The 27,011-nt window shown below is 29.5% G+C and overlaps 3 protein-coding genes across 10 annotated transcripts; 2 read left to right on the forward strand and 1 right to left on the reverse strand.

Moving 5' to 3' along the window:
* The first annotated feature begins 16,598 nt into the window (after positions 1–16,598).
* LGT8 (glucosyl transferase family 8) lies at positions 16,599–18,533 on the forward strand. Its single transcript, XM_020361029.3, has one exon. The coding sequence runs from the start codon at positions 17,077–17,079 to the stop codon at positions 18,214–18,216; it is 1,140 nt and encodes a 379-aa protein (XP_020216618.1). The 5' UTR covers positions 16,599–17,076; the 3' UTR covers positions 18,217–18,533.
* A 1,542-nt stretch (positions 18,534–20,075) lies between these two features.
* On the reverse strand, positions 20,076–21,087 carry GLP7 (germin-like protein 7). Its single transcript, XM_020362449.3, has one exon. It carries the CDS (start codon positions 21,005–21,007, stop codon positions 20,342–20,344), a length of 666 nt encoding a protein of 221 aa, XP_020218038.1. The 5' UTR covers positions 21,008–21,087; the 3' UTR covers positions 20,076–20,341.
* Positions 21,088–21,772: 685 nt separating this feature from the next.
* Positions 21,773–26,711, forward strand: LOC109801472 (neurofilament heavy protein). Of its 8 annotated transcripts, none has more exons than XM_029271593.2 (9): positions 21,773–21,919; positions 22,656–22,754; positions 22,974–23,627; positions 23,728–24,138; positions 24,269–24,333; positions 24,659–24,752; positions 24,877–24,948; positions 25,220–25,324; positions 26,269–26,711. In XM_029271593.2, the coding sequence occupies exons 2-9, from the start codon at positions 22,713–22,715 to the stop codon at positions 26,284–26,286; spliced, it is 1,461 nt and encodes a 486-aa protein (XP_029127426.1). In that variant the 5' UTR covers positions 21,773–21,919; positions 22,656–22,712; the 3' UTR covers positions 26,287–26,711. The 8 variants fall into 8 exon arrangements, with proteins under 8 accessions (XP_029127426.1, XP_020218136.1, XP_029127429.1 ...); XM_020362547.3 differs by having other exon boundaries at positions 21,774–21,919; positions 22,977–23,627; XM_029271596.2 differs by lacking the exon at positions 21,773–21,919 and adding an exon at positions 21,982–22,113.
* Positions 26,712–27,011: the final 300 nt, after the last annotated feature.

Here is a 27,011-nt window from a genome sequence, read left to right on the forward strand (position 1 = left end):
ATGCATATTTTGAAGTGTCTTTGCAAAGCTTGACATGTTATCGGAAGCTTCAACATAGTTTGGAGTATTAGTATTAAACGGTGACGATATGGTGATTCGTTAACTACATGTACGTACTTCTAAACTATTTATGTCAAAAATGAGATTTAATTAGTACCACATACGTATATGATATTAGAATCTAGAAAAGTATTGCATGTATATTTGTCTATTATATATGAGTGTCTAATCTTCATCTTCATAGGAGTTACAAGATGGTGTGGGAGGAGAGTCAAAGGAGTGAAATGATAAGGAAGGAATGGGTTCTAATTTTTTCAATCAAAATAACTCACTAATTAACTAGCATTTGTTGATAATAAAAAAAAAAAAAAACTTTCACACTAGGAATATGTGGTGAAATGTATTTTGCCTCCTTTATTTATTTGTGTTGTTTTTCTCTTATTTGAATATCATTTATAGGTGAGGGCCAATTGGATATAAATAGTTTTGTTCGAGTAGGTTAAGTATGAATTTAAAGTTTTTGGCTTGAGTTTGTACACTTTAATAGATGTAACATCATGACATTGATTATAGTGTCCAAACATGTTTTTGGATCTTATATTCTAGCTTTGCTCTTCAAACTATTGCGTGACCTTTGGAGTATTAAGTACATATATTACTTATGATTTTATGTTTCCTTTGTTTAAGTTTTAAACATAAAATGAGTATTGAAAATGAGATATTCTTTATTCTTTGATTTTTTTTTTAAAAAAATAGTTTCTTTTATTTATTTTTGCCACATACATGTTAATAAATGTAGAAGAGGTAGGAGATATTACAAATATAATTATTGTTAACAGTTTATTCAAAAATAAAATAAACATTTATTCAATTATTATTTTTGTTACTTATTATTAATGACATTCGTGTTGCAATACAACGTGCGTTTAGTTTCATGTTTGATTGTCAACTATATTAAAATATATCAATTAATATAATTTTAAGTAATCATATTAGATTTCACGTTGAGGAATTAATTTTGAATTTAAAATTAATTAACAGTGTATAACTTTTTCATTAGATAAAAGATTTAATTAATACTGTTTTACAGACTTTATTTTAGAATTCAAAATATTAAATATAAATCACATTGAATTAAAATTAATTTTAACTAAAATCAATTTTGGGAACGTTAACCCAAACACACAATTGTGAATGAAAAATCATTTTTAAAAAATGAGAAATGGGTGGTAAATTTTGAAGTATGTTATTTTATTCATATAAGAATCAATGAAGAGTTTGTTGCAATGTAAATCTCCTAGCAAGAATATCGTATACTAGAGGTAATTGCGATTCAAAAGGCATCTTGTGTTGCTTTCCTTGCTTGTTAGCTATGTTCTCATTCATTCGAAGGACAGAATAATAATGATTCCAATAAAATTTCCCTTAGTTGTTACATTTCACTATGCACTTTGTTGTGCTTTAGAAGAAAAAATGGAGTGGGGTTACACATTAAGTCAATCATTTTAGGGAATACATTCCAACAAGCAAGGTCTCAATAAAAAGGAAGGTAGTGATAGACATGTATAAAAAAAAAATATTTTTAAATAAAAAATTATTTATTGAATAAATTTAAGTCTAAATATAAGATATGATTTATAAAATAAAATAAAAATGTAGGTTTAAATATGAGTATGGATACTCTATGATTTAACCTTATTCATACACACACAATTAAAGTTTTTAAAATAAGTTTGTGGCTATATTTTAGGAGTATGAATATGTTTTTAAAATATGAATGTAGACATGTTTACTATAATGTACTAGCCTATCTAAATAATTTTCCTAATCTCGTCCTAATAATTGGATGCTATAAAGAGAGATGTTTATGACGGCATAAAGACGTTGCACAAATAATGGAGAAAAGTAGCAAAGCCTTACGGCAAAAACACGTATAGTATATGAATTTTGATGCTCACTCAAACCAAGTCTATGAATTTTGATACCCACTCAACTAGCTATATCCATCACTACGACTTTCATTTTAGTCACGTATGTGGTAAGTACAGTGTAGGAGAATTTACCATAAATTAGTTAGTGACAGATAATGACCCTAATAATTGGTATACCCTGCCCTTTAGACCTCCAAATGGAAATTAGGTTTCATTACATTTTATTATTATTATTTTATGGAAGATTGCAAATTCTTCACATAGAAAGCTTCTTTCATCTTTACCTTATATCTCTTCTCTATATGATCAAATTAGCCAAATTAAACAGAAATGGCACTTCAACAATTTTCCTTGTTGGGTCAATTGGTCAAGCATGTAATCAATAATATTCTTATCGCCACGTCCATCAATTTGATCAACGATGATAATACTAATAGTACGAAAAATGAATTCGTGAAATTGTACCAACACTCTGCTTTTTTGTCTTTTATCTCTCACTTTCTGGCGTCACGTTTTCATCCAATTTACCTCATGCTTTTAGTTTTTCCTCATTCATAAATCTCACGTAGATTTGTCCTTTTCTTTGAAGAAAATAATGTTATATATTTTTACTTTCAGGACATGGGAACTTTATAGTGTGTGATATCATTCATTGGTTTTTCTCTGACATTTTTTGTTCAAAACCATACAGTGGAACTGTGTACAGACTATAGACCTCCCAAAAAAAACTTATGTGGGACATTGATTAATATATAGAATAGAGAGAGAGGAAGAAATAAATAAATAAATAAATCATATAAGTAGCTATTAAACTTCCACCATTATATTGTTGATGTTTCGTGTCACAGTTTCATCAAACAAAATAAAAATAAAGTATTTTGCATGTGAAGCACGTATACAACACTACTCGCCCTTTTTATTCATATTTTCTGTATTCTTATTATTTAACTTGCTGAATAATGTAAATTATTAGTAATTCATTGACAAAATAAAGATTCATAGACTTAGAGATTAAGAAATCTAAAAAAAAGGCTAATGTAATCATTTTGAATTATTGATCAATTATTTCTGCAAATAAATTGTAGATAATTGATCGACAATCATAGTTTTTATTCAATGACCTAACCACATACATAGTTAGGTGTTGTTAAACATCAATAGTTCAATTTATAATTCTAAAAGTGTAACTTTCAGAGAAATAATGGGAAGACCCTTCATTTGTTTTAGTTAAATGGCAGACCCAAAATGAATAAGACTCCAAAACTCAAATTGTTGTCTTGCAACTAAATATTTGAAGTTATAATTATGATGGAATACGTAACACGGAGACGTACGGAAAGTGACTAATGGAAAGAATCCTTGAGGGAAAAACAAAAAAAGAAAGTTAAATAGAATAAAATGGAAATATGGGGAAAATATAAAATGAAATGCGAAGTAGCAATAGCATATTATATTTATATTTTATGATGTAGCATATTGTAATATGAAAAAATAATAGTGGTTTTGAAATGAAAATAGGAAAGTAGGGAGGCACGTGATCACATGGGTTGTAACCAATAGGATGGTCTGAAGCAGTGCCAGCGAAGCAATGTCTGCATCACTTTCATTTTAACTGTTTACACATCATTGGACGCAAAGAATATCACCTTTTATAAACGTTTTTTTTTTTTTTTTTTTTTTTTCTCTCTCTCTGTATATATATATATATGAGAAAATACATTCTTAATCTTAATCGTTTCGATACTTTTTTAATAAGATTATTAATATTTAAATATGTTTTCATTCCACTAGGCCAAGAATATAAAGGAATATTTTATTGATAAAAATTTAATTTTGATAAAAATAATAAAATAAAATTAGAGAAATTTTATGGTACCCTTATCATCATTTGAGAGGGTACCGATATAGTTGTAATTATAATTTTATTTTATAATTTTATTTTTTAATAATTTATTTAAATAATATTTATAATATTTTATTCTTTTATTTTTAAAATTATTTTATTATTTTATTTTGTTTTATATATTTTAATTTTATTTGTAATAATATTATTATATATTTAAATAGTTTAATTTTACTAATTCTTTAAGTATATTTTTGTTTTTTCACTTTAAATTTTTTAATTTTTATATTGTAATTTTAATAATTTTTTTTATTTTTATTATTTATTAATTATTTCCTTTTTTAATGTTTAAGTTTTAGAATTTATTTATATAATATTTATGATATTTTATTTTTTCATCTTTTAAAATTATTTAGTCATTTTATTTTTATTTTATATTGTTCTAATTTTCTCTGTACTAATATTATTATATATTTAAATAGTTTAATTTTAATAATTTTTTAATTATATTTTTGTCTTTTTATCTTAAATTTTTGAATTTTTTATTATAATAATATTTTATTTCTATTAGTTATTATTTCTTTTCTATTTTAATGTTTTATAGTTTTATTGAAATCTTATAATTTTAATTTTTATAATTTTATCTTACTTTTTATTTTATAATTAAATTAATATTTTTTTTTTTATGAATTTACATAGAAAAATATATCAAAATCCTTCAATTTTTTAAGTTAGCGTAGTAACTCCCATAAAATTATTGCTCGTCATAAAATTATTATTGTTGTTATTTTTAATTATTTATATATTTATTTATTTGCACGCAATTCCCTTACTGCCTAATTATTGATAGACGTGTCTTTATGTTAATAAGAAAGTTGTTTATGATTAAGACTCTCATCCATCTTAAATTTTCCAAAATTATTTTTATATTCTTACAAAAATTATTTATTTTTAATTTAAATTTTAGTATATATTATCAATTTTTCTGATTTTTATATTTCTATATTAATGTAAAATAAATTTATTATTATAATCAACATCATTCATTTTTAGTTTTGAACTATTATCTAATTGTTATAATTTATTTAATAATCTATCCATTATAAATTATATTTTTAATTTTAATTTGAAAAGTATATATTATTTTCAATAAATTACTTATCTCTTTTTACATTGTATTTTTTTCTTTTCATTTAAGCAAAAAAAATTAAATATTTAGATAGAATTGAATTGGGAGAATATTTCGTGAAATTTCAAGTTTAGGAAAACATTCTGATTTACTTTTTGAATAAAAATATTAAAATAATTTGTATTAAATAAAAAAGGTATATGTCCCAATAATGTAAAAGATTTATATGGTTATTTAATCACAATTTAACATGTATAATAACTTGTTTTTTTAAATAATCAGCTTAAAAATCACGTGTAACATAATTATTATTTAATAGACAGTCAACTTTACATTAGTCGTAAACTATAAAATATATATATATATATATATATATATATCATTAAAATATTATCTTATATTAAAAAAACCAAATGCGTGTATTGATGTGTATAAAATATTGATAACAATTTTTGCTATTATCAAATGCATATGTATTGATAATTTGTTATATAAAATATTGTTAGTAAGTAATTCAAAGTCATGTTTCACCTAAAATATCACAAATTTTAAACAAAACATTGTATTACCTTCCAGAAAAGTGTAAAGTATTTTTGTTTATGTTGTCTGGTAGAGAAATTATATATTATTTATTTGTTAATTGTTACTGTATTTGGAGTTTCTTTTGATTTGCAAAATTAATATGTGACCTGTCACCGGTTTGTTTGACAATGGTGGTGGAAGCCACGCCACTGAAAATGGTGAATACAGTGTCTCTTACTGTCATCATCATCATCATTGTGCAAACTAAATAATATTCTTTCAGTTCATATTGCTCCTCTCTTCATAGTGCTCTGCGGTTGTTGGGGCTGTTTGTTTTCCATTTTTCCCCTTCTTTAATCGTCAATACTATTATCAATTATGTTACTGAAATACTCAATACTTTTTTAACATATATTTTACTCGGTTAAAATTCATTACATATTCCTTCAGATTTTTATAAGGTAAAATTAAGAAGAAATATTTTTTATCTTTTTTAATAAGGTGTATTATAATTTATAAAAAGTATTAATTTTTTTTTGTATTTATTAAAGATTGAACATTTTTTTTCTCTCATTTCTTAAATTTTTTTCTAATTGATAATTATCATTTTTGTTTGTATTAGTGCAGAAGTTTTGATATAGATAATATTTTCATATTTTTCATAAAAATTTAATGATAAATAAGAAGAGTTAAATTGATAAATCATAATTTTATTTTATAAACTCAATAAAATTAACTAAGAAACATTTTAGTTGAGGAGGAGACTTTCAGTTTCTAAATTAGGTTCCAAGGACTAGGAACATTCGGTTTATTATTGTCGATGGTTGTTCCTTAAGGTGGTGTGTAAGAAGTAACTAGAGTAGAGAAAAAAAATTACAAGGACAGATTTAGTAAAAATTGAAAGTGAATATTATTGTTCTTAGTGATACAATGATATAATAATATATATACATCTATGAAATCTAAATATTATGTTGACTTAACATGTATAACTAACTAACAAAATATTGTTATATACATTTTAATGACTATGTACATTGATAGCTTCCCTCAAATTAAGGGTGCTAGTAAAACAAAATGCACCTTGATTTGGTGTGTAACTCACTAAACTATGAGACAAATAAATGATTTGTCAATGAATCAACAATTTGATAAGTTCTTGGCACATAATGAGTAGTTAGAACTTTGGAAATAATTTTCTCGAAGAAAATGAAGATCTAACTCAAATGTTTTTTTTGCAGACATGAAGTATAGGATTGTGGGAAAGAGAAATAACACTTAAGTTGTTGTAGAACAACATAGGAACACCAAGAGGAATTCAAAGTTTAGTTAGAAGGGAGTGAAGCCATTAAAATTTTGCAATTGTTTGTGCTATACTTCAGTATTCTGCTTTAGTGGTGGAGCGAGCAACAAAAAATTGTTTCTGAGACCACCACAAGACAAAATTTTGGTCCAAAAGATGTAATAACCATATGTAGACCTGCAACCATCTAGATTACTAGCCTAGTCAAAATCAGAATATGGTTGTATGAGAAAATAAGTATGAGGAGAAGTTGGTTAGAGAATCAACTCATACGACATAAAATCTTTTAAGTAACAAATAATCTATTTCATAGCTTACTAGTGGGAGTCAAAGGATTGTATATGAACTCACAAACTTTATTTACACTAAATATAATTTATAGATGAGTGAGAGTAAAATATTGTAGAACACCAATATGGATCAATATAAATAAGGATAAGATAAAGTGTTTGTGCCACGTTTACTTTATTTGTTGCCAATATTCATAAGTGTGGAAATATCCTTGGCATCAATCATTTTAGCCTGATGCAGAAGATCACAAATATATTCAAACTTAGTTAGCAAAAGAGATCTAGTAGGAATATGCTTAACTTCAATACTAAGAAAGTAGTCAAGTGTCCCTAGTAATCAAGTCCGAAATAAGAGCAATTAAGGAGCCTGTAATGATAATATCATTAACGTATATCAACACATATATACATACATGCCCATTCTTGAGAATGAAGATGGAAGGATCACAACAACAGGCTACAAACCCAAAATGTAACAAAGTGTTGGTTTGCCTCTCATACCAGGCCCTAAGATCCTTTTTGAGTCCATAAAATGCCTTGTGAAGGCAACAAACCAAAGACTTGTGAGATGCTTCAAAATCAGGAGGTTGAACCATCTACAGTTCCTCCTGAAGATGCCCGTTAAGAAATGCATTGTTGACATCAATCTATTGAATGGACCATTTGTAAGTAATAACCAATGTGAGGATAACACGAATGGTGACAAGTTTAACAGCTAGAGAGAATGTTTCGGTATAATCAAAATCTAGTTGTTGATGAAACTCTTTAGCTACTAAGTGCACCTTATATTTATTAATACTCATTTGCAGCCAATGGCTTGTCAGCGAGGAGACAACAAAACTAAAGACCAAGTTTCATTAGCAAGGAGGCAACATATTCTTCTAATGTAGCATAATTGATGTTTAGATGCTAGATCGATAAGTAGGTTTTATTTTCTACATAGTTATGTAGATTGTATGTGTTCACGGTGTGTGTATAACCCCGTAAGGAGATTTTATGTTTTTAGTATTATATTTTTTGTCTTATACATGAATAACTTGATAATTGTTGCATGAAAATCTTATGTTAGTTGTATCCTATCTAATTTTTTCACTACATAGTGACTAAACTATACTAAGTGTAGCGACTTGTCAAATTTTTACACCAAACATTATGAGGTTGAAACTATAGATATTGTGAAAGTTTAAACCACCATGTTCCTTGTAAGTTTTTCCCAACTAAAAAATGTAATTTCACTCTAAAATATTATTTAAGTATAGCATCATTAAATACAATTACACTCTAAACTACAGTATTTAATTCAAAGACTATATTTCAATTAAATTTAAATTTAAATTTTTATCGAATTAAATTAAATAATTTAACTATTTTTATTAGTGTTGATAAGTTAATTTTTTAATTATTATTATTTTTTATCTGAACTCAAAATTAAGAAATTTATAATATTCACACGCTAGCTAAACTCCCTTATTATTTAATTATTATATAAAAGACCGAAGGAAACATTATATAAAAAATTTAACTATATTCAATGTTTTGTATATATAAATACATTAATTTTTACCATTTAAAAAAATTGGAGAACTAGTACGAAATTTTAATAAATTTTTTTAGTATTATTCATTTCTAGTTAGTCCTAAAAAAAGGGAAAATTATAAATATAAGAATAATAATTTACATAATGTGATAAAAATAAGAAAATAAATTTTTATTTATCCTTTCTATTAGAAGTAATTTTATTTGAGTTTGATTAGATTATTATTTTGATTTGAGTTTTATAACAACCCGTCATGATACCTATACTTAACGGTTCATAACTAATAGTGTAAAAAATATCTACTAAATTTAGAATTATTATTCTATACATATATAAAAAATACATACTATAATACATACTTAGGAGTTTTCAACAACAATTATAAAATTAGAATTCAATCCAAACAAGTATATAAATATATACAGTAATCCAAATAATAAATAATAAACTCCAAAATCAAGAGCTCTGCTAATAGACTTGGCCTCCAAAGGTCTCTAACCACAACTTATCTATGTTTTGCTTTTATATCAAGTATGATTATCAAAATTTAACCACATGAAAACATGTAAGTGTAGGTTAGAGTTTCAAGAATCAACATAAACAACTCAACTTCCTACAACACAATATCAATTTTACAACCTTTTAACACAATAAAACATCATCTCAATTTGCAACACAACACACATTTCATCATAAGTCAACATCACATATGGACACAACTTAATCAACACATCATATGCACAACAAAATAACTATGTACATCATCATGCATTACAACTAAAAGATCTCCAACAACAAAACTGAGCAATCTAAGTGGTTTGATCTTACTGAACCAACAATCCAATCTTTTCAATCCAGCTAGATCAACAACCAAATGTGATATCAATCCTTAACAACATGGCTTATTAGACGTTGTCACTTAAACTAGAAAGTCAAGTATTATGGTCAAGATATAATAGTTTGGGGATAGGCCTATCATGACATCAGCTAGCTTAACTAAGTCTTTTATGGGATTAGTCCACCGAATACCCTCTAAATACTTTGCCTATTCGATACTCAGTAAAGGACTAAGTCCTCGACTTTGTATTTTACTCAAGTTGGCCGCTTGTAATCAGTAAAACTCAGTTGGTATGTCTTGACCTGACTCACATACTATATCAATTAAGGTTCTAGAGGAGACTTTACTATCTTCTTCAAGGGTCAACTTCCAAAAAAAGAGTTTCAATAAACTAGGTTCTTAAAGCACCACAACACAATATCCTTACAATGAGATATGTAACTTTAAAACAACCTTGCCTCTAATCCTAAGTTAATAAACACAACTTCCAACAACATGCCTTAAGCATTCTCAACACAACTACTCAACAAAATCATGCAACTCAGCTCAATAAAATCAACTACCCTAAATTAATGTATAGGGATTCAATATCTTACATCAATATACAACATACAATACAACTCAATAATCACACATGTAATAGGTCCAACTATCTTATAGATGTTCACCGATTTTATCATAAAGCAACGTTAAAATAATACAACCCATGTTTGACATTATTAAATTTGTGCTCGACGCCATATGAGATAGGGACTTTCTACTTCATCCATGCCCAACACCATCTGAACCATACTCGACATGATTAGGTAGAGGTCCCTGACGCATGCTTGACTCCAACCATGTAGAGAGCCTTGAGTTAATCCATGCTTGGTGTCACTCCATTAGAGCCTAATGTGATCCAACCTAAAATGATTCTCTTTCCTTGTGCCAAATGTCATTCTTTTAGTGTAAGGTGTTAATCCAAGTAGAGTTAGTTCTCTCATCTTATGCCTAACATCATTTAACCTACACTCGACGTCAATTCAACCTGAGACAATTCTCTTTTCTCACACCTAGTACTACCAATCCTATGTCCAACATGAGCTAGACAAAATTGTCCCTAGTTGAATTGCATCTGATACCGTGAAGGCACGTTCGACGCAACTATGAGTTTTGCACAAAATAGATCACAAAATTGGTCTCATCACTTGAAAACCAGGAAATTCAACATGCAATACAAGAAAATAGTTCTACACAACAAGACCAACTTAGAAATGCCATAAATTTCAACATGCAACCAGTTAATAACATCAAATCATCATTTTCCTCACAACTTATTCAAAACCAACTAAAAACTCAAAACATAGTTTTTTATCCTCTAATTCAATCAACACATTCACAATAAGATGAAATCAAACTACATGCAACTCCAAAAGTCATCAAGAATTTCAATTCTAACTTCCCTCACTTTAGGAACTCAAGAACCCGAAAGAGAGAAGAGGAAGAAGAATGACTCCAAGCAACTCCGCACTGACACCCCAAAAATTTTAGATTCTTTATTGATTTAATAATTTTTATCAATTTAAATTATTAAAAGAAGTAAATATTACATAGTAAATTAACTAATTTTCTTGTAAAAGATACATGAAAATAGCATAAATGAATGAATAAGTAGTGATTTTTATTTTCTTTTTAAAATGGAGGGACTATTGGAATAGATCTAAAATGACTTCGTTTTAAATTTTATTGTTGTTTTTTATAATTGTTTTATCAATAAAAAAATGTTTGAGAATGTTTATGTTTAATCTGTTAAAAAAATGTAATTTTTTTTATATATTTTCTAATAAGTATCATCATAGATTTTTTACGCAAGTAAATGTATGAAGATGCAGTAGTTATAAAAGGAGTTGAGATAAATAGAAAATGATTTAAGTTTGATTTTCATTTCTTTTATTATAATTTCTCAATCGATAAAAATGTATATGAAAATGTTAATATTTAATCCCTATATTAGAATTATATTCACTATATTCTACAATAATTTAGTATTATCTTAGATTTTAAGACGTTTTTTTCTTTTACTTTAATTTACTCCTATAGGTGAAATATTATGAGTCTAATAATATAAAATAATTTAATATTATTAATCAATTATGTATACTATATATCTTTTGTTTATTATAAAATTAATAATATATTATCAATAGTAATTTATGATTAAATTATATATCACCTAATTTCTCATAATACTTTGTAGTTTATAATAAATGTTGTCTTAATTAGATTTTTTTTATAGACAAAAATAAATGAATAATATATTTTTCTATATCTTTATACAAGAAAAAATGATTAATTTCATATAGATTAAAAAATTCAATTAAATGCATTTGATTTTTACAATTCAACATAAAATATATTGCATCTCCTAAAATATCTATAACCACATTTATTGTAGATAGTGTTTTCATTTATTACTTTAATATTTTTGGATTAAGAATATTAAATAAATTTAACTTAATCAAATTTTGATAATATCTCAGTTTTAAAAATTATTATTTTTTATTTATATATAAGTCTATAAGGAATAGTGATTATAGTACAAAATTAACCATATAGTTAATTTTTTTTCAGAAAGATGCAATACAATAATCACTTTCTAAATGATATTATATGGAGTATAAATAAAAAATATATAATTAATACTCCCTTTAGCCCTTATATCTAAGCAAAAAAAATGCTTAAATATTTGGGTTAACATATAAGCAAATTTTGATTAAGTCAATGTTACTTACTGTTTTTAAACCAAAACTACTATGAGTACTATCAATTATAACTGTAGTTATAAATATTTTAGTAAATATAACATATATTTAGTGTGAAATTGTGAAAATTAAATGCATTTAATTAACTTTCTTAATGTGTTTGAGATTGGTCTTTTTTACGCCCTTTGTCTTACAATGACCGTAATTTTAACATTTAAAAAATGTCTCAAGAAATCGATGTTTTTACTTTTTGATCTAATATGAAATGACTTTTTTTTTCTTTCTAATTTGCTCCTTTATAAATTATTAAACCACCACAACTAAAAATAATATTTTATTAATAAAGGGAATTATTTTTGTACTCTATCTGTATATAAAAGCAAAAATAAATAATTTCATACAAATTAATAAAGTTCATTAAATACATTAGCTTAATTGCACTTTTGATTCATCTATGTTCATCAATCCACAATCGCTCTAATTTAAAAAATACAAAACTTTGGTCTTTCCATCAAATTAACATCTATTAATTACTAAATTTTAATGTTTACTTATACTTAAGTGATATGACATTTAATAACATGATATTTAGAAATAAAAAAATTTAAAAAATACAATTAAGATTTTTTATTAATAAAATAAATATTAATTACTTATAAAAATGAATAGAAACAAAGATTTTTGTATGTTATTTTTTATTTTATTTTTGTACATTATGTCACTAAATATCACATTACTTAAATGATAATAAATCTTTAAATAATGTCAAAATTTAATAATCAACGAATATAAAATTGATGAGATAAAATCAAGAAAAATTAAATTAAATTAAATATATTTACTTTTCACAATTTCACATAATATATATATATATATATATATATATTATATTTTAAAAAATATCCTTAACCATATTCATAATAGATAATATTTTTATAAAATATTTTTAAATTGAAAACATTAAATAAGATTGACTTAATTAAAATTTATTTATATTTCAATTAAAAAAATATAAGATTTTTTTACTTATATATAAAAATTAAAAAGAGTATAAAAAATAATATATAAGTAACTTTATATACTCTTTTTAATTTTTATATACAAGTAAAAAAACCTAAATTTTTTATTAAGTATTACACTGCTCAATAACTTTATATTAAATATAAATTTTGTAAATTCAACCGTTAGATTAAATTTTTTTTACTCTTATATCATATATACAAAATTTTATATTAATTCAAGATGATTTGATACTTCATTCTTATAAAATAAAATTGACGTAATATATATAAATATATATGTATATATATATTTTTTAAAATATAATAAAATATGAACACTTTGATTGCTTTCAAGTTGTTGTTTAATTTTAACAAAATTTGGTATATACATATAAAGTGATATGAACTTTCAATCTAACGGTTGAATTTATAAAATTCACATTTAATATAAAATTATTGAACAATATAATACTTAGTAAAAATTACATCAATATCATTTGAATCCTCCTCATATATATATATTCCTTCTTAATGTGTTTATAAAAACTTGAAAATACAATCATTATAAAATAGAGGAAATACACTTATTTTTTTTTTTTTGTTGATATATCGCTTACTAATATGAAAAATATTTTGTTTAAATATGATAAATGTTATAGAACGTAGGGAGTATATTTATAAGCAGATGGAGTAAATAGTAATGCATGGCATAAATGCATTTTTGAGGGTTCATATTAATCTTAATCATGACATGGAAGAAATGAAGAGAAAAGAGTATCCATTTTCCAATGAAATGAGGTCTTAAATATTCTGATGAAAGAGACAGAGAGTTGTTTGCATGGGTTTTTCCTTTGCATCGAAGTGGTCAAACATCATTTATGTTCATAAAGAGCCTCTGCACCTCATGAGGAGATGCAATGCAATTTGCCAATTTCAATTTACTCTGACGTTATGGAAACTTTAATTAAAATATTAAAATCTCAAATGTGCCAACTGTGAATGCTCATAGCTAGCTGTCACGGTAATGTGGTAAAAAAGGTTTAGGTAAATGCTGTAATAAATACTACACCCTCGATTTCACATTTTTAATCCACTTAAATATGTTTTCAGATTTTTTTTTCAATTTTAAAATTAAATTTTAATTTTATTTTAATCTTTTAAATTATTAATAATACATTCAAAGATGTAAATATTTATGTAATATTAATTAGATTTAATATAATATTTTTATTAATAAATAAATTTTATGCGATTATATTTGATAAATTATTTAAAAAATTTGAATATAAAAATTAGAATATTTTTATAATTATAAAATTAAAAAGATTATATTTATATTTGAGGAACTAAAAATATATTTAAATTATTTTATATTTTTAATATTTCATTATCTTAACTTTATTTTTTTTGAAAAATTCTCAACTTTATAAGTGTTAAATAATTAACAAAAATTAATTTATTAATAGTTAATGTGAACAATTACTGTAAACAATATTACTAAAAAATGTAATAAGTTAATTTTTAATTAATTATAATAAAACATCTAAAAAAGTAATTTCATATAAATTTATGATTTTTTTGTAAAATAATAATCCATTCATAATTTTGAAAACACTTAATTACATGAATTATTATTAGAATAATTTGTAATAATTATTTACTGAAATTAAAATTATATATATATATATATATATAAAAGATTCATTGCTGAAAGTTATTGTAAAAAAATAGGTTAACCTATAAATAATTTATGTAAATAATTATTTTACAAAAATTAAGTAATATAACAAACATTTAACCTAAATAATTTAATTTTATGAAATCCATTAATTTATAACAATAAAGTATCTGAACAACAAAATAATAAAGTTATATTTATTTTATTATTTGTTATGGAAATTTAATAAAAATTGGTCTTTTAATAATCTTTGTAATCAATAAAAGAAAAAATAAATCAATCAAATAACCAATCAAATTAATTTAATAATTTAATATATTAATTAATTGATTAAATATATTTAATTATTGTCATAAAATATAACCAAATTACTATACATGTAGTAATATATTATAACTGTAAGATTAATATATATAACGATTTATTTTTTTATGTAAGTCTGAATTTAGTTTGTTATTTAAAAACTAATATTTTTAGAAAATATTATTTTTTGGGAATGACTTTTACATAAATTTTTGATGAAATTATTCTCATGAAAAGATGAAAAATTAACTTTTTCAAAGTAAAAATAAAATTTTAATACAATAAAGATAATATTATATTATCTTTATTTGATTATTTAATATAGTAAAAAATTATTGATTTTTATATAATATTTTAAAATATTTTTAAAAAAGTTTATGATAAATTAAACAGATTTTTATAATTCTTGAAAATTATAATTGTGAAGACTTATGATTTCCAAAAAAATTTGGAGATGAAAAAAATTATTATGTACTAAATGCCCTTTTAATGTGGACAATCTTACCTATTAAATAAGTTAAATATAAATGTTTAGTAAATAGAATATAAAATTAAATTGTTCAAAGTGACTATCATATATTCATTTTATAATTTTGTTCGAGAGAATATAATATATTCATGTAATAATAAAATTTTAAATATTATATTTTGATCGGATATATTTTCATCTTTTAATTAATCGGCCCTTATAAACAAGATCTTAATTAATGTATGATATCAGTATATTATTTTATTAATATAAAAAAACTATTAACATATACAAACATTAAACATCTTTAAAATTTGAAGGCTTTCTCCAAATTTTTGCTAGTAATTAATAAAAAGGAAAACATTATTAATTTTTTTCTTAATTTTTTACAAACCTATATCGTAAGTCGTAACAACGCATACGCATGCTTTCAAAATTTAGTTGACAGCTAGAGACATCCCATGCTTCTCCCTGAAACTATTATTTGCTATCAGATGAATATGAGAATTTGGATATAATCAAAAATTACCATTACAAAGCTAGCAGAGAAAGAGCAAAATCAATTACCCTTGTAATTTCAACCCACATCGAGATTACCATTTGTGTGAATAATTATATTTGAGCATATGGGGTTCATATTTCAAGTGCCATAATCCGTTTACAAATTTGACATTTATTTGTTGAATTCAATTTCGAAACATACAGCGTATGCCAGCAAATGTGTTTGGCACCTACCTATTCACTGCGTATCCACATGTCCTTTCTGCTCTTATGCTTCGACCCTGCGACAATTTCCCTAATCACAATCATAACTCTTTTCACAAAATCAAATCCAATTCAATACTAGTACTATACAAAATATTCTCAAAATACGTATTTATTGATTAACGCAATTAATAGGGAGCGTTTCGAATTACGTATCCAGTTTAAACTTTGGTCTTGATAAGACGATTTTATTACATGTCACAACAAGAATCATACTTTTGTATTTCACAAAAAGGGAAATAAAAAATACACCAATAATGAACCAGGTGGCAGAAAGCAAAAAAAAAAAAAGTATACGTAAAAGAGAAAAGGAAAAGGAAATTCCTTGCTTAACAGGAGCAGCCAATGTGTTAAAACCAGACACGTCCAAAACTAGAGAGAGAGAGAGAGAAATAAAAGAAGAGAGAGAAAGTGATGGATGAATAAATGAATGAAATGAATCTCGTATAAGTAGGTCATAGATTTCACTTTCTCAGAACTCCAGCTTCTTCTCTCTCTCTCTGGAACTTCACGAATCGTTCCAGAGAAAAACCCCAAACCGAAACCGCGTTTTCTTTAAAACGCACCACCAAAAGAAACAAAGAAAGCGAAACGCAAAAGTCAAGAACAGAACAAGAAATGCCACCGTTTTTCTCCTTCTTCTTTCTCACAGCAATGCCATTGTAGCAAAGCACCCTTTCATTTTCTTCCACCAAGAACCGATTTTGCCACCGACCCATTACTCCAATGCTTCCCCTCCGCCTAAGCGCCGTCGTCTCGTCCCTCATTCTCTGCTTCCTCCTCCCCCCCTTCTGCCTCGGAATCCGCTCCTTTCCGACCACCGAAGACGGCGGCCACCGCTACGCGGAGGCCCCGGATTACCGCAACGGCGCCGGCTGCCCCGCCGCCTCCTCCGGGCACTCCCTCCTCCCCTCCTGCGACCCCTCTCTGGTCCACATCGCCATGACCCTCGACTCCGGCTACCTCCGCGGCTCCATCGCCGCCGTCCACTCCGTCCTCCGCCACTCCTCCTGCCCGGAAAACGTGTTCTTCCACTTCGTGGCCGCCGAGTTCGACCCGGCAAGCCCCCGGGTCCTGACCCGACTCGTTCGCTCCATCTTCCCCTCTCTGAACTTCAAAGTTTACATCTTTCGCGAAGACACAGTGATAAACCTAATCTCCTCTTCAATCCGACAAGCCCTGGAAAACCCCTTGAACTACGCGCGCAACTACCTCGGCGACATGCTGGACCCCTGCGTGGACCGCGTGATCTACCTCGACTCCGACGTGGTCGTGGTCGACGACGTACGCAAGCTCTGGCGCGTGGCACTCGCAGGGTCGCGCGTGATCGGCGCGCCGGAGTATTGCCACGCGAACTTCACCAAGTACTTCACGGACGAGTTCTGGAACGACCCCGTTTTGTCGCGCGTGTTCGCGTCTCGGACCCCGTGCTACTTCAACACGGGGGTGATGGTGATGGACTTGGTGAGGTGGAGAGAGGGGAACTTTAGGAAGAAAATCGAGAACTGGATGGAACTCCAGAGGAAGAAGAGGATTTACGAGTTGGGGTCTTTGCCTCCTTTTTTGCTTGTTTTTGCGGGCAATGTTGAGGCTATTGACCATCGGTGGAACCAGCATGGGCTTGGTGGGGACAACGTCAATGGTGTTTGTAGGTCCCTTCATCCTGGGCCTGTCAGTTTGTTGCATTGGAGTGGTAAGGGCAAGCCTTGGGTTAGGCTTGATGACAAGCAGCCTTGTCCTTTGGATCGTCTTTGGGAGCCTTATGATTTGTATAAGCCCAAGCAACTCAGGGATGATACGGTTAGGGATCAGAATTGGGGTTTCTCTTCTTCTATTTTGGTTGGTTATGCTCATGATTTGTTATGATCATGATGATGATGATGATCGTCGTGGTGGTGCTGATTCTTTGGTGCATTTGTTGTTCAGAGATTCTTTGTTAGCGATGTACAGATTGTTCGGTAGAGGAGATTTGTTGGGGCTTCATTCTTTCTGTAGAATTTCTCTTCTTTTTTTTTCTTTTAAGGTGTTTAAATTCTTGTGCTTTATTACAAAATATGGAATTTCGATTCTTTTCTCTGCTGGGGGGTTCCTTCTCTTGGAACAATTTTGGTGGGTTTGTATGGGACCATTCATTGTATGTGCCAAACAAAGTGCAGAATAACAGACAGTTGTTCATTGTTTTATTTGGATTGCGTTTCTATCATCTTTTGTTTCCTTTCCTACCTGTGACCATCACAGAGTGATGAATCGTCAAGTGTTTTAGGTCTCACACAGTGATAAAAAAACTGTCACGAAAACCTATAATAGGGAAAGTATAGAGAGGCTTGTTTTGTTTTATGTATTGGGAAAAAAAGTTGTAAAAGGAATTAGTAGCTAAGGGTGCTTGTGAGGGCACATTGCCACTTGTCATGTTATGATTGAGAATTGATCACGGAATGACTATGATTTAAGGGTAAAGGGAAGGGGAAACTCACGGTTGTTTCCTTTGGCTTGAGGAAACTGAAATGCCTAACCTAAGTGATCGTAAATTTCACTTATCAACAACAACTTTAGACCCCACACAGCTCATGTTATTTGGAAAGTTCTACGCGTAAGGATAAATCATTGCAACTTCGCCTTGTTGCCAATTTTTCTACACAGCCGTCATGTCACGGACTCTTCTCAAGACGTCAAGAGAATCCAAGGAAGCCATTAATACCAATTTGGACACTTTTTATTCTCCATTTAAACTTCGTAATTAATACTATTAAACTTATAATTCCACTCGAATAAGATAAAGATCATTTCAATTTAGTTAGTTTTAAATTCTGAATTTCTAAATAAAATTATGGGAGACATTTCAAAATTGTCTATTTAGTGAAAAAATATCAATTAAAATAAGTTTAAATATCAAATGAAAATAGTAATGCTGATTATTTATTTATTTATTTATTTCATTGAGAGGACTTGCGTGCCATGTGTCGAACATGAAGTCATGGCTTGCTTTCCTGGTTTAGAAAAGTTGACCAGATGAGGTGTACCGTTATAATGTCAGTTTCAAATGAAATTTTGCATTTGCTTGCGGAATCGAACTACAGGGGAAATTTTCATAATATTATTTGCAGCCAAACATGCTGGCATTTGGCAATTACATTATTTGCAGCATGTCTTCAACAAAAATGAGTTGTATAAAACAATGATTGGGGGAACATAAAGTAAATTAGTTATTGCAGTGATTTAAACAGGAATAAAAACTTTTGCTCTACAGACTTTCGAATATAGCACAAGACGTTCACTTTTATCAAAAAATTTCAATGATTTATATCCATCTATTTCCTCCATTCAAATCCTAACACCTATGACCTAACATGTATGAACAAAACTATTTTATTCTTTTCAAGAAAAATGTCAAAATTAAAAGTGGAAACTGAAAAACATGCTCCCAATTGCATTATTTGCGTCATGTCTGCAGCAAAAATGAGATCAAAATTCAAAAGAACAATGATTGAGATAAAGAAGGTATAAACAGAGAAATAATTTTTATTGCTGTATCATACTAAGTTATTATTTTTTTATTCCTTAAGAAATTCAAATTCAGTTATACTCGGAGTAATTTGATGGATCATGTGGGTAGAGTTTACAGACATTCAGATTACTAGACTTTCACTTTTTTCATTATCCTTAAAATAAAGTGCCAGCTATTTAAAATATGTCAACAAATTAAAAATAGCAAAGCAATCCATCCATTCAAAGAGGGGAAAAAAAGGATAAACGTACTTCACTCCACAATAATATTCAATACACGACTCAGATCAACCACCTGATTTTAATTTGATTATAAAACATGTATTGTAACATGACGGTTTGCATGTCTCTTTCTTTTCAATTTTTAAAAACGCAATCTGACATTTAAAATATGCCAAACTAACACCATGTTTCCACCTAGGATCCCAAACAAAACGCAATAAGAAATTAAGTAATATTTGTAACAATAATTGGATCACCATAATAATCACCCTCCAAGATTTTCACGAATAATATCCACTTCTCTGGTGCTAATTTGGAAAGCCCTCTTGAGAATTTCCACAGGAATGGGGGGCTTGCTAGCAAATGTTGCAAGTGATGCAATTTGCGAACCTGGGTTCTGGCTATTGAGCCCAGAAAGGGCCAGTGCGGGCTCTTTCGTGTCACGGTTGAACAAGAAATGGATCAGGCCCTTTGGGAACACAAATGACTCACCGGGCCTCAGGTTCTGGGTGAAGACGCGGTTATTTGTGTCAATGAAGCCCACAAGAAGCAGGCCCTTAAGGCAAGTGGTTACTTCCGAGGCCCGTGGGTGGGAGTGAGGTGGCACGATCCCATTAGCCGCTATGTCAACGCGGGCCAGTACCAGGCCCAATGTGTTAAGCCCAGGAAGGTTAACAGTGTTAGTGGCTGTGACGCTGAAGCCGAATGTGTTACTAGTGTTGCCAGTTTTGGACAAAGCAGAAGTGACAAAATGGGATGGGGAAACTTGCTCTGGGTTGATGCAAGGAACACCGTTGATGAAAAATTCGTTTTTGTTATCTGCAACGCAGTAGTCTTGAAGTGGGTCAGGGTCGGGTCTGGCTTGGCCCAATAGAAGGAGTAGGGTGAACAAAAATAGTGGAAGAAAGTGAAAATCAAAATGGGTTCTCATTTTGGGTATAATTGAGGAAACAAGTCAAAGGACAATAATAATTTATGTGGCACCGTTGTTGGAGTGTGGATTCTAGCAGCATAAGCCAAATTGTATATATACACGTAGAATAGAGAGAGAGAGCAGGTGGTGGATGTTGATGTTGATTTAACTTTTCATGTGTGTTGTGGGGTGAGGTGATTGAGTAGCTTAAGAGCATAGGCTGAGGAAGGGACAAGTTAAAGCTTAAAGAAAATTTGATCAAGTAATAGTAAGCCACACAAGGGGGGTGATGTATACATTCTATTCGACTGAAAATGATTTGTGATTAACATGCTTAATATTCCCAGGCCAGGGCCAATGTTGCTAATTTCATTCTTTAATTGGGCTTGGGCCCATTTATGGACTATCACTCTACAACTCAAACGCTGTCGTTTGAAGTAGTAGGGGCTAGTACAACATTGTTTTTGTTCTTCTTTGAGGTTGTAGGGACTAACACCCTTTTTTTTTTTTTATGTACACCACAACTAAATATTCTGAGAGACCATTTTATTCGTCAAGACAAGATAAGATCAGATGATAAAATTTATTTTCAAAGTATTTATTAATATATGGTATATTCATGATTTAAATTCAAAATTACTAATATAATATATTAGTGACTCAAATTCGAGATTAGTAATTAGTAATGACAAACTCCATATACATAATTATATATACAGATGGTATGATATATATTTTGGATTATGTTCATCTAATTCAATAATGGTCCACATGTGGCCCAAGTGACATGTATAATAAATTGAGACCCGTCACATGCAACCTTTCCAAACGCTGCACAATAGTTCAGCTTTTGTTGATGTGGGCCTTCCTTTCTTGCCTTGCATTGTTGATCTGATCTAATCATCACCGCCTTGGGGTTATTGTTACTGGGTCTCTTTCTTTGAACCATCTAGTATAGAGATATTCGTTAGTTTAATTAGAGGAAGATTTTCAAGTATGGTTGTGACTTGACTTGTGATCTCCTTGTTTTATTATTCAATGCATGCCCACTTCGTTTAATTGAAGTTCTGTGAATAAATTGAGACAACTAATCACATTTATCCGTATAATTATTTGCTAAAATGGTATAGCATATTTTTGTTCCATTTTTTTATTTTAGTTTTTACCATGTACAGGTTTTCCCTTCATTGCTCTATGTCTTGTCCTTGTGATCCCTGAAGTCTAATCAAAACTGATTCAACCTTGGCCCCTCACTAGAAAGGAGTGGTACTTATTACCATTAAAAGTTAATTCTTCTTTTAGGAATAAAATATACAGTTGTGATCTTGAACCCTGAAGAAATTTAGCACTTTGCTCTAATTCTTGCTTGTGGGGGATATTGGATTGTTTATGATTGGGTTTTTTCATCTTAGGAGTTTCCTGAAGTACCACAAGCAGACAAAGGGTTTCGTTACTGTAGAGAAGTGAAATAGAAATTGATGTAAAGGAAAAAAATGAGTATTCTCTCACTCGAAAATCCACATGCACATGTCCCTGCTATTCCCTTCCTCATCATTTGCTGCAAATTATTTTAGACTCTTCTTTTTGTCCTATTGTGAGCATTCTTACTCCTGGTCTTTTCAGTGAGATATCCAGGAATGATTAGTCTCCGGTTGCTTGTTTGCAGGCTATACTGTGCATAGCTTCTGTCTTTGGGGTTGTGGCTAAGAAGTAATTTACTTCTATGGGTGAATTTCTTGTGGATGAAACAGTGCTTGAAGATAAGGTGAACCCATTTTTCATTAAGGTTTTTTCAGATTAGAAATTGATTCTTTTATATTTACATTATTGTTCCTTGCAAATCTGTCTTGCTCTCTGGTTGGATCACGTCCCAAATTATGATTGTTAAAATCCTGTTCTCTTTTTGGTGTTGTTTGTGAGTTGTCCTTGTGTTGTTGTCTGCAATCATGCACTCAAGTTTTTGTTTTTTTCCATGATACTGAAGCAGATGGGAGAGAGTGCTGCTTCCAATCCATCTTTGCAAGTGTCTGTTTCGTTTGGTAGATTTGAGAACGATTCCTTGTCATGGGAGAGATGGTCCTCTTTCTCTCCCAACAAGTACTTAGAAGAGGTTGAGAAGTGTGCCACTCCTGGATCAGTGGCCCAGAAGAAAGCTTACTTTGAAGCCCATTACAAGAAGGTTGCTGCTCGGAAAGCCGAATTGCTGGCACAAGAGAAGCAAAGGGAGAAAGATTCTTTCGGATCACAAGATCAAAGTGGAATAGATCTGAGTGGTAACACTGATGCAGAACTTGATGTATCCACCACTCAAGGTTCCAATGAAGGGGTTCAGCAAGAACAAAGTTCTGCTGAGATCCATAGGACCATTGTTAACGATTTTGCGGAGCAAGTTGCAGTTTCAAGTGATTACCAAAGTTCATCAGTTGAGGTTGAGAATAAAGAACCGGAAACTAGATCACATTCACATAGTTTCTTCCAGATATATGAACCTGAAGATGTATGCACGAAACAAGAAGAAAATCCTAACATTGAAGCTGAAGATGTGAAGGAAATTTCACATGTTGTGTACAAGGAGACAGGAAAGGCTTCAGAAATTGAAGCAAAAGATGTGAAATTGGATCATCCAAAGGAATCTAAGGTTTGAATTAATTCATATATCCATCAAATTCAAGTTCTTTCTTAAAGCTTAGCTATTTGGTTAGCCTGTTTTTTAATTTCTCGGCATCTATTTTGGACAGGTTAAATCTGTGAATAGGGTCAGCAATGCAGTCAAGACTAAGAAGAAGTCAGAGTTACCTACTGCTAAGGCACCCCAAATTTCCACACCAAGAAGTTCAAAGCCTGCACCAACTCCTACCAAAACAGTCACACCGACTTCTTCAACTAAGAAGGGAAATTCTCCATCTTTAACTAGGAGGCAAATTGCTTCCAGTGGGGAGAGCAGAAAAGTTGCTAACAAATCTTTGCACATGTCCATGAGCTTGGCTCCAAGTAATCCGGATCCAGCTCCTCACACTACCATGAGGAGATCTTTGATTATGGAGAAAATGGGGGATAAGGACATAGTCAAACGAGCATTTAAGACATTCCAGAATAGTTTCAACCAGCAAAAAAGTTCTGGTGAAGACAGATCTTTGATAAAGAAACAGGTAATTAGAAAATCTTAATGAAAAATTGTTTATTGTTTTCAGATTTTTTTTTATCCAGTATAAACGGGCATATTTTAACTGTATAAAAAATCATGTTGATTTTAAAAAATATTTTCCTCTTTATGGGTAGGTTCCTTCAAGAGGGACCGTGTCAAAGGTTCCAACATCTACAGCTTTGAGGAAAGAAAATGGACGGTAAATTTTTTAATCTGCATTATGATGTGTTTTCATTTGCACATGTTTCATTTCCTTTAATCTGCATTGATAAGTGCTTAAGATACCATCTGATGACATCATGTTTTTGTTGGTAGATTTCTTTTGAAGAATTCTAACCAAGAAAACTATAGATAAATGGATAGAATAAATGGGGAAAGTTAGGGAGATACTGTTATACAAGTGGTTCAAATATATATTATTACTTCTGATTTTATCCAACAATATCTCCTTGTAATTTTAATTGAAATTTCATCATAAGTTGAAATTTTCTCAATCTGACCCTCTTGATGTTATTGTTGAATAGGCCAACTAAGGTTGAGAGTCTGGATAAAAGTGGAAATGTCGTACGAAATACTTTGGGCCCAAAAAGTAACATTAGAGCAGAGAAAGGGAAAGAGGTAGGACTAGCTCTTGATGTTTTACTATCACATTCCAGTGCCTACAATACGAACAATATTCATTAGATTATGATAGTTCAACTGACCAAACACTGCCTTTTTTCACCTTTTGTTTCTTAACTAGTCTTCAAGAAAAATAGAGGAAAAATCTAACACAAAAGGGGTGGAAAGAATGCGTCCTCAATCAAAGTTGAAGGTAAATGGCACTCTTCCATGTTCCAGAATGTTTCTCTAGAATGACTAGCATTTCATACATTCCATCATGCGCTTGGCTTCACTTAAGTGTGTTTGCATAAATTTATATATTTATATTTATAGTGTATAGATAATAGTTTTAAACTTTGAAGATAAGCATAATGATACTAATCAGTAGAATCGGTGATCTGGGGTTTTTAGATGGTCCTTGCTATTTTCATCTATATATAAAGAATAAATGGCTTATCTGAACTCTGTATGCCCCAACACAGGAGGAAAAAGAGGCAGAGATGAAAAAGTTAAAACATAATGTCAAAGGCACACCCTTACCTGCTTTTTACCGTGGTCAAAAAGTAGTGAAAAGTCGTCCAGAGAAGGTACATGCCAATATTATAATATGCTATGCATTTGATCTGATACATGTTGATGTACCCTACATAAATTGCAGTTAATGTTTGTCAACTGACTGTTTCTTACCTTCTTTTTTATCTCTGGGGTAACAACTAACTATTTCTTTTCTTTTTATTTAATGCTATAAAACAATCTGAAAAACAACTACTATTATTTTTATTGATTGATCGCATTCCGGAGAAACATGCAAAAAAAAATGACTAGAATTATAAAACTTCTTTTGATTCAAGTAAGCTAAAACTTGCGTTCCTCAACTTATAATTGGTGCCTGTCTGGTTGTTGTTGACCGGCCAGTTAGGGAGATCTAGGGGACCTAGTTTTTTTTTTCTACTTTTTTTTGCTGAAAAATAAACCTGTTTTCTGCCAAATAAACAGTGGTTTGTGGGTCATACCAGACATAATAATAAAAGTTCCTGTTTACATTATACTACATTCTAATAGCATTTCTAGGAATACAGTACCCACTAAGAATGTATGATCTCAACTTATCAACGTGTTCCGGGATATCTTGTCAGTCATTACTAACCTCTACTATTTCCCTTCTAAACGTGTTAATGATGTCCTTTGGTTTCCTAAATTCAACAAATACAAAATCTAGGCGTCCAAGTTGGATTCTGCTTTTTTTTTTTTTTTTTTTTTTTTTCAGATATTCATTAACAATCCAAATTATATCCCATTAAATGAGCCCTGAGGCATGATTTATTTATTAATTTAGAGAAATTTTGCAATGATGTTATATAGTGCGCCTTTCTTTTTTAGAAAACTAGACCTCTATAAACATTACTAAATTGTGCTATTATGTTATATCTATTACATCAATATGTACCAAGGAAAAAGGGGAGGGGGGTGCAAAAGGGATTGACGAAAAGCCTATTCCATTAACTATTATTGTTTCATTCTACTCATGCAGGGCGATGCTAAAACTTAGAACCCTTAATGGCCCCACAAATGGTAAAGGAAGGAGAAAAGAGGTTAAATACATCAGTGTGTCAGGTAGATCTGTATGTTCAGGGGAAGTGTTAATGGAAACAGTTCAATGCTATGATATTCTTGTTTAGTAAGCAACAGAGGAGCAATCCTCTAGTTAAAATATAGGAGCTTGTGAACATTGTGAGGAGTAAGAGAAAGGAGAAGGCACTCGCACCCCTCCTAGTCTCCTAGGCTATATCTTGGTTAGAGAATAATATTGTATAATGTATGTAATGTAAAATGTGCATATATCTTTGTAATTGGTGGCATCAATTTTCTTCTTTACCCGTCCTATGGGTGATTTATATGTTATTTAACTCGTTGTAGACCATAAATCTGTAAGAAGCTTAGGTGATATAAACCTTGTCGATCAGTAGAGTTCAACTCACCCATCTCCCCATTCACGTGCATTGATGCAAGACTTTGTTACACTGGGAAACATGATTGAAGTATTTTCAGAATCAAGGGAAAGGACTAATTAAGTGGGTTACACAATGCAGATTACATTAATCGAAAATAAATTTTGCTGGCTGTGCTACCTATACGAGGAAAAATTCTCGTTCTAGCAATATGGAGGTTTGAACACCTGTACAGAAAGGCATCAAGGGAAAAACTTTCCTACTTATATATATATATATATATATATATATATATATATATATATATATATATATATATATATAT

This window comes from Cajanus cajan, chromosome 11 (genome assembly GCF_000230855.2).
Source record: "Cajanus cajan strain Asha chromosome 11, NIPB_CcT2T_4, whole genome shotgun sequence".
In the NCBI taxonomy this organism is placed as follows: domain Eukaryota; kingdom Viridiplantae; phylum Streptophyta; class Magnoliopsida; order Fabales; family Fabaceae; genus Cajanus; species Cajanus cajan.